At 38.5% G+C, this 12,046-nt stretch overlaps 1 protein-coding gene across 3 annotated transcripts in view; it reads left to right on the forward strand.

The window, feature by feature from the left end:
- Positions 1-12,046, forward strand: part of BRAF (B-Raf proto-oncogene, serine/threonine kinase) — a 92,533-nt gene that overhangs the window by 42,238 nt on the left and 38,249 nt on the right. For all 3 annotated transcript variants that reach the window (XM_080390866.1, XM_080390864.1, XM_080390865.1), the window contains 4 exons: positions 6,228-6,331; positions 7,071-7,173; positions 8,463-8,611; positions 9,751-9,870. In XM_080390866.1, the coding sequence (XP_080246992.1) occupies positions 6,228-6,331; positions 7,071-7,173; positions 8,463-8,611; positions 9,751-9,870 (476 nt within the window). The remainder of the gene's footprint in view (positions 1-6,227; positions 6,332-7,070; positions 7,174-8,462; positions 8,612-9,750; positions 9,871-12,046) is intronic.

Below are 12,046 nucleotides of genomic sequence, written 5' to 3' on the forward strand. Positions count from 1 at the left end.
GGAATTGTCTCCCATTTGCCTTATTAATGCGGTCCACTGAGAATGTGTATTCTTGAATGCTGCTTTCTCCTCGAAGCTGGTCAGAGCTTCATGCCCTGAAGTCCACACAGCTGTGTCTGAAAGCCATGTTCTTCATTTCACAGAGGATGTGATGTTTAGTATCATCTTACGTCCGCTTTGCCACAGAGAGGGTTAATTGTATCTGTTAGTGCTGTAAAAAGTGGGTGACTGTTTTGGTTAAACAATTTGTCCTTCATATCTAAGATGAGAAACTAAATGTGGATCTCATGTTAGGTTTTCTGGTAAAAATCCAAGCATGTCGGAAGACAAAACTAGTTATTTGGCCAAAAGATAGCTTAGCTTATTTCTCTCCCAACACACTGAATTCTGTGCGCATGTTGCTGGCAATTTTTAGTCATACTGGTAGCAGGGGGAACAAAAGTGTGATCTTTCAAGGTGTATGTGTTGAGGTAAGTCAGTCAGTACTTTAAAGTGATAGTTCAAAATCCATACTACTTGGAATATTCTCGCTATTGTACCCAGTACTCTGTTCTGTTTAGAATTTTTATGAAGCTCTAATGGTGAAGTAAGCTGAACTACAGTGCTAGGCTGAGGAAAAAACAGAACCAGCTGTTTTTGAAAAGTATAAGACAAACTATTCAGAGTGGTTCAACCTTTCAGAGAATACCTTTGCATTGATTTTTGAAGTGCTTCTTAGTGTCTTCAGTCTCTTCACTGCTGTAAAATATTGGAAACTGCAGTAGTGTAAGGAAGCTTTTTTAACTCGGTGAGTCTATGCCAGTTTCTGCTCTGATGTTAGAAGAGTGATGTAAGGGTTATTTAGAGATGTAGCCCTGAACTTCTTACTGAATCGGGAATGACCTGATTTACAGAAATAAATGATTTATGCGTTGGTTAAATGCTTGTGGCTGCAGTACTAAATATGTATCAGCAATGTTGTTATGAATACTTACTGTCCATAGAAATATTTTACATGAATAAATGAAATGAGAAAATCAAGTGCTATAGTTCTGTTTAACCTGTCTACATAGTAAGACTGCTTCGAGAATTTTTTGTAATCTGGAATAATTTTCATTTGTTTCCTTGGGAATTCACATTTGCAAAGTTGAGCACGTGTTTTGGTGTCTTCCTGAATCACTACTTGCCTGATTCAAGATGCACAAGTAAATTACTTCCTCTGGTATGTTATTAAGCTACGCACTGAATACATCTTGCGGTCTGTATTGGCAGCTTCTGTACTATTCCTTAGTATTGGACAGCCCATACTGTTTCATGCTCTTCGCTTTTGAAAGTGGTTTGCTAAATCAACTTTCAAATTGTTATGAAAACCTAAACATTTTTTGATATACGAATCTTAGGTATATAAGCAACTTAAAAAGAAAACCCTTAGCAATTACTGGAAACAGATCCCCTGATTCAGTAGCATGAATTTCTAGGAGGTGACTGTTGTGAAACATAACTAGATTCCCTCAGTTAGAAAACAGAGGAATCAAAGGGTAATGGATGGACATGGACAAAATGGGTTTGCAATAATATTAGGCATTCTTTGTTTCAGTAAAATGCAAACTTTGTTCAATTTACTGGATTACAGTCATATGGTTGTGTATTTTAGAGGAGATCAGAAATTTTCTCATGAGGAACCAACTGTCAAAAAAACCCACTGATGTGATTCAGTTAAAATGCTCTGTGGGAATCCTGTCAAAACTCTTGATGGAATTGATAAACCCACTTTGGGTGCCTGCCTGCGTGCCATGGGTCCTGGAGGCAGCCTGGGGGCTCAGCGGGTTGGGGGGCTGTGCCGTGCCAGGGCTCCTGCTCCGTGTGCTCCCAGGCTACAGGGCCACATGCTCTCCCTCTGGCTGGGGGTGAGTAGGAAGCTGTTCTGAAATGTCTGCTTTGGGAAGGCTATCTGTTAGCTGGAAAAAAATAATTTGTTTTGGAGGGTTTATTTAGATTGAGTCGCTCTCCATATAACTTTTTTGGAGCAGGATTCTTCTTTAACTCTGACGTGATTTGTGTGCAAGAAGAAGATGGGGGGGTTGCAGGAAGGAGAGGTTTTAGAGGGAATGCTTTGCAGGGTGAGGTTTTTGCTTTACAGCAGGCACTGGTAGGGACTGAAGGAGGGGGCTGAAGGGCTACATGCACAGATGGTGATAGACCGTACTGTACCAGTCTGGGAAAATGATTAATCAATACTACAGGGATTTATTCTAGTATTTAGTTCTTTTAATTTAGCCTTATGTTTCTCTGCTCAAGAGTTCTGTAAGAGAATGTTCTAAATGTGATGCTGATTCAGGATCCTGGTAATTTTTGAAAGTAATCAAAACAGTTGCCTAGCTGTTTAACTGGATCTTGGTGCAAACGGCGGTGAAGAGATCAAATGTTCTATCTGTGTTTCTAATTGGAAGTTGCATAAATATGGGTTGGATTTTAGTGTAGTGGACTTAGGGAAGTAACACTGAGGAACAGCAAATGGTAAGTGGCACATTTTTCATAGTCCTGTTGCACTTGCATTGCTGTAGGCAACCTTTAATCTGACACTTCCCAAGTTTTGAGCGCTTGCCTTGCTGACTTGGTTGAACTCTTAAAGGGAAGCCTGTAATTCATAAATCTTGTTTTCAGCAAAATTTAAAAGCAAAAAGAAATTAAAAATTCCCTTGACATGGCATTACTTACGCCAGTGTAATTCATTCAGAGCTGGAACTTTTAGGTTCCTAATGCAGATCTTTGCTTCATGAGGTACTGGAGGATGTCGTCGCCCTTTATGGAGAATCAGTGCTGGAGGAAGAAAACGTCTTCCAGTGAACATAAGGCTCCTTCCCTTTTTCTCTTCATCTCTTCTTTAATGTTAGTTACCCTTCTACTGCATGGCTTTTCCTCCTTGTCCTGTTCCATTCAGTGACTTGGGTCTTGATTTTACCACCCTGGTTTCTTTTAATGCTTATTGCCTTGAAGTTTTCTGCCGAAGCTTGAACCTCTCCCTCTACGCTTAGTTCTAACGCTTCTCTTCGGCACTCACTCCCTTCCCCCTGGTGCTCCTTGTCCAAAATGAGCCATCTTTTCTCCTAATCACAGTATGCCTGTTCAGCACGTGCCTTCATTGCCTCCTCAGCTATTTCAACCAGTTCTCCCCTACCTGGTAGTTTATCCTATCTGTTTCCTACCCTCTGCCTCATGTAGCTCTTCAGTCTGTCTTCCCTCTGTCTTGCTTGGTTGTTTCCCACCAACCTGCTGATAGCAGTGCCTTCTCCCAGTATACACATGCTTTCCTGGGTCAGTTCTTAAGTTTGTCCTGTGTCTTTGTTCCCATTTCTCCTTCATACCCAACCGCTTTCCTGGCTCTCTTCATTCCCCTTTCCCCCCCACGGTTTGTCTGTCACCTCTCAGTATTTGGATGTCTTTTTCCACTGTGGATATCACTGATGAAGTAACTGAGGGTGCTGGAAAGGTAGACCTGAAGTGTCTGTGGGAGCTCTACCTCGATCCAGCAGGAGCCTTGGAGGAGAAATAGCCATGAGCTGAAAAACGCTTGCTGCATCAGAATGGCTCATGATTGCTCCTGTTGTGTGGGAGGTTGGAGTACACCTCTGAAATCCTCAAAGATTTTAATTGAATTTTAAAGAATTTTAAGAATTAAGAATTTAAGAGAAAATACTTACTCTGTATTTTTAAATATATATACTGGAGGCAGGGAGAAATTGTCACCCAACACTGAGGGGGCAGACAGGTTCTTTCAGGGATCCTTGGCAGAATGATGATGGCACTAAATCATAGCTGCAATTAAAGCTTTATTTTCTCAACAGGATATTATGATTAGTATAGCACAGAATTTATGATTAGAATGGCACAGGTTTTCGACAAGCAGAATCAATATTGTACAATTTATAAGTAGTGTAATGCAGAATTTATAATACAATTTATCATCTGGACCTTCTGCAGATGAAGTTAAATATTTAATATATGGTTTGCTGTATCAATAGAACAGTCATAATCTAGACTTGAAATTCATGTAAAAGAATACGAGTCGCTCTCTCAATCCTTGGAGGAAGCAGAGGGTGATGGAGGCATCCCTGGCCACTGGCAGGTCCCGGGTCTCACTGTCCAGCAGCAGCTCCAATCCATGTTCCTTTCTTAGGACTGGTAACTGCTTGGTTTTATGGACAGTGCTCTGGGTGCTGTTACGCTTCCCTGTTCTGTGCTGGGGCCATCGCCACTGCCTGGTGGCCCTGGGTACCTGCGACCTTCAAGGCCAGCAGGGGAAGGAGTTCATCAGCCTGACACCCAGGAACCTTGAGATGAGGGGGAGGGGAAGAAGAAATCTGTTTGTCGAATTGGTTCTCAGGGCCTTCAGGGCCTGATAGTGAGGGGAAAGAGAATGCATATGTTGGCCCACTTGGTCACAGAGAATGGCTGCTTGCCTCATAAAATGGCGCTAGTTATGCTAACCATGTTGCCAGGGGTCGGGAGGACAGGGAACTTGTCACAGAATGACCCTGCGAACAGTTGGTTTCAGTGTGGACAACTAGTTTGGTAGAGACGAGCAAAAGAGGACTGTACTGAGTTTTATAGTGGAAAGTTGTTGACTATATTGATGAAAGTAGGTGCTCCCAGACTCTCTCTTAATACTTGTGACAGGTATTAGTTAACAATTATGGCTATTTTATGCTGGAGGAATGACCTAAAAGTGATTGAAAGCCACAGTGTTAACTTCTAGGATGGGAAGAAGTTACTTAGATTAATAAAAAGATGCATTTAGAAGTAATGGAATGCGTAAAACCAGGTCACTTAAGGCTGAATATCAAGACTGTAAAGCAGTATGCTATGGGATGTTTTTTCCAAGGAATTAGTAGAAATCCTCTTTTTTTTAAATATTTGTGTTGACCACGTGAAATGCACAAATATCCTGTAAGAAGCACTCCATATTTATGGGAGGAAGGTTGTGAAACAAAATATTCCTTTTATTTGTCTCTTCTGAGAGAGCATATGTTTGAGTTCTAGAAATGCAATATATAGCATAACCTCAAGTGGTGTTCACAAAGCTCCTTGAAATAGACTGCTGCTTTTCACTGTGATCCTTAAGTAGGGCATAGGGCCTCTAAATACCCATGGAAATTTAAGTGCAAGCAGCAAAAACTAGGCTCCAATCCAAAGCCAGTTGAAGCTGATTAAGAGACTGCTTTTGGCTACTGAGGGCTCTGGCTTAGGCCACTAGCAAGCTAGAAGTCCCAGGTATTCAGAGAGACCTTTTTAGTTAAGTCTGTGAGTTTTTCTCTTGATTCATGTTCGAGGTGCTGTCCATGATTATAGGAGATGTCCCAGTGTGTATACCACCTAGCGTTACATATTTTCACTATTGAGTTCTAGAAATAGTAAATCGTTTATACTCAACACCTTAACTACACTTAATCACCAGATTATGTATTGTTCTGTTTTTATGGCTTGACACTATATACTATTAAATCACAAGTATACCTAGAGATAATATACTAATTCCTATAGGAAATGCCTACAGCTAGAATAAAGGCAAGGAAAATATCTTTACTTTGCATAGTTTGCGGTTCTTTGCTCCTCCATACTTCACGTCCTGTTAGATATTTAAACTTTTCAAATAGTGAAACAGAAGAGAGGAATATGTTTTTCAGATAGGAAGTGTCTGTAGAGTTGCAATTGTAAGTTAAACTGAAAGGAGAAGGTTTGTCTGATTCAGATGATGGTTTTGTTTTACTTGTTTGCATGCTTATCTTCTATTTTAGAAACAGAAAATAAAATATTTACATTTTATCATAATGGTATTTTCAGTGTAGTCAAGTTAGTTCTTTTATTTAAATTCCACTTGGTATATGGTATAACTTTGCAGCTTGGCCTGAACTTTTTATAATGTGCATAGTTATTAGCTATCTGCGTGCTGTGTCTCCACTTTCTTCAAGTTGAGAAGAGTTGGAAGTTTGGAGTTGGGTAAAGATTTCGTTCCAAATGTTAATAGAAATGTAGAGCTTGTTCTCCCTTCTAGCTGAGCTATATTGCTTATATACTATTCACCAATAAAATTCTTCACAGTACAAAAACATTTTGAAAAATTCTTACCAAGCATTCTGTAAAACATCATGAAAAGTAAGTTTAACACTTGAGGGTCAAAATGTTTGCATTGGTTTGGGGGGATAAGTTAGAACTTGTTTTAATTGATTTCTTTTATATTTGACTTCTAGGTTCCAGCAAGGTGTGGAGTGACAGTCCGAGACAGCCTAAAGAAAGCTCTGATGATGAGAGGTCTTATTCCAGAATGCTGTGCTGTTTACAGAATACAAGATGGGTATGGTTTGTGTGTGATGGTTTTTGCTCTTAGGATCTCGTCTTGGAGTTACCCAGTATGGCTGATTCTATCCAGCATTGTGGAAGTTGTTTTCAAATTTCGGAATGATATGATACTTTGCACTAAAGCAATTTGTGCCTTGAAGACATGTCGAAAAAGAATGGCAAACACCTAGAAAAAGATTTAATCGCTTCAAGAATAGGTATAATATAGAATAATATGGGCTTATAGACTGCTGGCAAAACACTTGTTAATCAAACTTGTACTAGCCAAACAAGTATTAAATAGGTTTGTTAACTTTTTGGTTTTATTTGATTTGGTTACGGTGCATTCATAGCTGAATATAGAGTTCCTATGGAAGGAAAAAAATTTGAGTTTCCAGCCCTGAAAAGTTTGTAGATTATCTTACTGCATAAAATTGGCCATCTCTTTGGAACTCTTACAGAACAGGTACTTTCGCAAGCACTTCATTTGATTAGAAAGGTATCTGTCACCTTGGAACCAAGGAGTCGGGCACTACTGGAGCTGATTGGAAAAGTGCATTTTTCTCATGCAGTCTATCCAGGGAAGCTGTGCTCTCCTTGGTATGTGCTGAGCTTAATGTCTTGCCTTTGAAGTTTCCTGCAGTTAGAGACTGGGTAGCAAGCCCCCACACTTTCTACCTGGCCTTACATCTTCAGCAGGGAGACCCGTAAGGGCTTGTGTGCTGGTGCTAATGAAAGGCTTATTTACACTTTAGAGAGAAGAAGCCAATTGGCTGGGACACTGACATTTCCTGGCTCACGGGAGAGGAGTTGCATGTGGAAGTCTTGGAGAATGTGCCACTCACAACACACAATTTTGTATGTACTGTTTTTTATGAAATGTTGAGTAGGGTTAAATCAACTTTGTACTTTGGAATTCAGATTAACAATTTTGAATAATATTTTGTATCTGTAGGATGTGGTGAGGGTTGCAAATGGACTTTTTAATCACAATAGCTTAAGTGAATTAGAATTGTAATTGAAATAAGTGATGTTAGTGCTTGATTGCCCTTAAAACTTTCACATATGGATGGAATACACCCTCTAAAATCTATAAATGTAGGGGGTTTAAATCAGCACTGCATTGCAGAGCTGTAATAATAATCTACTATTTTTGTATTGCTGTATCTATAAAATGTATTCTGGGCCTCCCTGCTGGCTCTGCAGCAGCAATTAACTAATGAACTAACTATTCCCAGAGCGGAGCTGACATCATCAATGATGCTAGTGCACAAATATGTTTTGACCTGATAAGGCACCAAGTAAATGGAAGCTGCTAAACAGAATCCATCTAAACAGTTCCAGCTACATACAAAATCCTGGAAATAATGTTTGTCACATTGAGAAGAAAGACCTTTTATTTAGATTAAAAAAAAAACAAAATTCTGTTTGCAAGCTGCTTGATCTGTTTCACTCAAACAAGCTAATTTATCTATGGCTAGTCACGTGAAAGTCTAGTAGATTTAACTTTTTTTATATGCTTTTGAAATTTTGATTATTACATGTAGTAATACAACTACTAGAATGTGTTTTAATGCCAAGTATTGCTGAATTTGAAAATTAAACTAAATCATTTCCCCCCCATAATATGGGGATAAAGTGTTCACCCTTTTGTGATTTAAAATGTTTCTGAGTTTCAGTAGTCAAAATTACAACTGTAGATGTAACCTTACATAGAAACCATGCATATAAGCTGTATGTGTATTTCAAGTCCTGTGAGTGTTGGATAGAAATGTCATTTAGCTCCTGGAAAAATTAGAAGATGAGATAATCTTTCAGCAGCTTTTCTTTTTATAGGTTGTATCCAATTAAATTCTGAATGTTTGTCTCTAGCATAATAGTGCACTGTTTTGCTTCAGATTTGTTGCTGCTCTTCTTACTGCTAATGAAGTGAAGCATTAATTCCAATAAACAGTTGAAAGAAAATTTTAATGCATGAAGACTGTTTCAAAAAGGAAACAATCTTTTATGTAAATCTGTTTGATACATGAAACTGTAGCTCCAGCATCAAAAAAGAGGCTTGTAAGTCTGTTTGAGGGAGGTAAAAGCAAACAGCCTATCTTAGGCTCACAGAAGGGCACTAATTACGATTATTTTTTACAATATAGGTACGAAAAACATTCTTCACGTTAGCGTTTTGCGACTTTTGTCGAAAGCTGCTTTTCCAGGGATTCCGGTGCCAGACATGTGGCTACAAATTTCACCAGCGCTGTAGTACGGAAGTGCCACTGATGTGTGTTAATTATGACCAACTTGAGTAAGTAATCACAATTGGTTTTAAAGTTGAGCCATTTATTAAGCTTACAGCTGCCAGTGATTTCTTATGTTAAATCTGTAATTCAGGAAGTCAGAGAAGGTGCCTGAAAAAATATAGGAGTTCAGCTGTTCTTGTGAGACTGCATAATTTGTATTCGTTCTGTGCTAGCTCAGACAACAAGTTCATATTTTTTTGCTGGACTATGAAATGCTTTCTTTGAAGCATGAACGGGGTGGCTGAACACTTGACTGTATCAGACAGACTTCTCTTTGTTCACAGTTGTTATTCTTAGTCAAAACTGGTTCTTTATTACGTGATGGCTAGAGCCCTCTTTAAATGTTTAGATGTGGGTTTAAATGGGGGTTTATTCTCTTCAACCTGAGAAAAACTGTTGAGACACTAGTTCAATATGGTGAAATTCCAGTTGGTTTTACAGTGATTAAAACCAAATCCATTAGTGGGTTTGGTGCTTAGGTAAGAAACATAAAAGAGAATGTCCCAAACAGTCATGTGTTCTTGAATTTAATTATTGATCTATTTGTGTAAGTTTTTGATGTAGGTTAAGGATCTGGTATAAGCTGGCTCTGTGTTCTATTTGATTAGTTTCAGCAGAGTCTATTAGGTCTTTTAAATAGACTTTTATATAAGGAATCATTTAAGATGTTAGGTTTTCCCCCAAGAATAAATGTAATTTCTGCTTATGCTGGTATTTGTAACTGTTTCCTTGGGCATCCCTGGATTTTGTGCTCGGGGCTTATGGGTAACATAGTTCTATCCATTTGGCATTTGGTTTTTGGCATTGTATCAGTGCAAACATTAAAATAAGTTTGTGTGCTCAACATAGAAGTATACATAGTACATTCTTGGAGCCAGATGTTTGCAATTTCAACCAAAAGATTAAAAAGTTACTTTCTGCAAAGGTGTGTTTAAGGGATAATCTTTTGATCCTTTCTCAAAGTAATAATATTTTTAATCTTGCAGATTAGTGTGTTAGTGTAGTCTTTATTTTAAAATTTAGAATTTGATTGGGGGGGGGGATTTGGGTTTTTTTTTTCTTCTTTCAATCTTTGAGTGTTATATTGTGAAGCTTCTGGGTTTTGCACAAGTTAGGTGGTTTTTGTTTTGTTCTTGCCTCACAGTTTGCTGTTTGTCTCCAAGTTCTTTGAACATCACCCCATACCACAGGAGGAGGCCCCCTTAGGAGAGACCACCCCAGCATCTGGATCGTACCCCTCAGTGCCCCCCACAGATTCTGTTGGGTATGACCTTATTCCTGCTGTTTAATAACATTTCAGTATTATATGCTTAGAAACACTCAAAATACTACTTTGCAACTCTCTGCATTTTTGTAATCTGGCTTGCCATGCAAATATAATCACCTATGCTTAACTTCAAAGAAGTGAATGTTTTCATTCACATGAATGATATAAATTAGTCATGAGCCGAAGTTAAACATGTGCATAAGCATCTGTAGAATTGGGGCTTTAACTGTTAAACTGATTTCTTCTGCATGGTAGATTTGACCTGGTCTAAACTGGAAAGATTTTATACTTAAAAGTTAATACAAGCCAAAACTATATCCTCACAAATTCTTTCAGTTTGTGTTATCAAACTACAATTTATTTGCCTTGAAGTAACATTGACATACCTCTGTTTCAGAGTAAGCCACGCCACTGTAAGATCAGTGTGAGCAGATGCCAATTGCAGGTTCATAATACTGCTTCAGTAGTTTTTCCACATACCTATTGCTTTAGTAACGTCCACACTAGCTGTCTCCCTCCTGTTTAGATGTTGAGATATAGCATCTTTTGCGGCAGACCCAGGTTTTGTAAAATTAGACTTCTAAAACTGACTACAACCTCCATCCCCTATATTTGCAACAAAGATTCTGGACCCTCTATGAAGAGACAAGTGATCATACCTAGATTATGTTCCCAGTAGCTGGGAGATCACTGACACCACCCAGCATTAGATAGTTGAACAAATCTCCAGGAAAGAGCAACTCAAGGATGTGTATCAAAGTCAAGAAACCTGATGCAGATTTATTAAGAACACTAAATACAAAAGCCTTCAGAAAAACATTCCTAGGACATATGTGCTGCATGGAGATGAAGTGAATTTGGCAGAGAGGCTCTCATGGAATAGCGAGCATTGTGCCCAAACTAAAGCAGAAACCCAGCTGGAAGCTACGCAGACACCTGTGGACACTGACTAGAAGAGAAATTCCCTGAACAGTCGAGACTATTTTATGAAAGATCAAATACTATGCTTCCCAGGAAAACAGATTAACAGTCCTGCAGAGGGAACCTCATTTGGTAAGTACAAAGAGAGGTAATGTTATTATTTATACTGTTTTGTGCAGATTCAAGTAAATTTCAAAAGTGCCTCTTCCAGGTAGTGGATGTTGCCTTTATATCCCATGGCTGTTAGTAGAGCACGCTGTGGGCAAGGCTGCTGTTGTGGTTCTCTAAGATAAGTGGGCTCTGCCTTTCTCATGTTACAGCTGAAATTATAACCAGGCTAGAACTATTAACCTGGGAAGGAACTTATTCATACCAACTGTGTTAAATGCCTGTGAATGCCAAGGGCGTTTTACAGCCCCAGTGCTAATATTGGTACATGCTAAATTTTCCTACTTCTCAATTGCCTACCTCCTATTTGTGCTTTCTTACCAGTTTATGAGGATACAAGAAGGATGGATTATCTTAATTGATACATGTACTACTTCAGGCAGTTTTAATTCTGTGAGGTAAAAACAGAACCGAAAAAATTGGGAACAAATCTGGTTAATGCCTGGAGGTTTTGAAATTCACATATATAAAATTTTATCATTTAAGTGTACTTGCCAGTTAAGCGTAAGGAGTTTTCCTGAGTGTTGCATCTGTAAATGTTTGTGGTTACAGGAGCTGTAAAAGGTTTCTAGCTTTCTGCTTTTTTTCCTTGCTGTACACTTCTTTGTTAAAGCAAAAAAAAAAAAAAGGCGTACATCATGCCTTCAAAATTCTGTTTATTTTGAAAATGGTTTGTGATTATCAGCTGGTGTTCATAACTAGTATGCATGTTACAAAGTCACACAATTTTCTGCAAACATCTGTGTTTGTAGTATTTCCTTTCCAGAAGCACCTCAAATGCTATTGCATGAGCATATAGCACTGTCCTTACCTTTCTCCAGTTATCCTTTTGCCTTTCTTTAATAACACTTCTCTGCTTTTTAAAGACATAATTGTGGAAATATTAATTTCTCTGATTTTTTTTAAGAAAAAAATGCTGGCCTTTTCTATAAAAACATATACTTACCCACAGTTTTGTTAAAGGGTGCTGCTACAGTATGAGACAACAGCTCAACTGGAATTAAAAAAAAAAAAAAAAAGACTTACATTTTGAGGTTATCCTGTCTGGGGAAAGATTAGGGGATTGAAATTTGAGAGCTGGGCA

This window comes from Falco punctatus (assembly GCF_963210335.1).
Source record: "Falco punctatus genome assembly, chromosome: 6".
Taxonomy (NCBI): Eukaryota; Metazoa; Chordata; class Aves; order Falconiformes; family Falconidae; genus Falco; species Falco punctatus.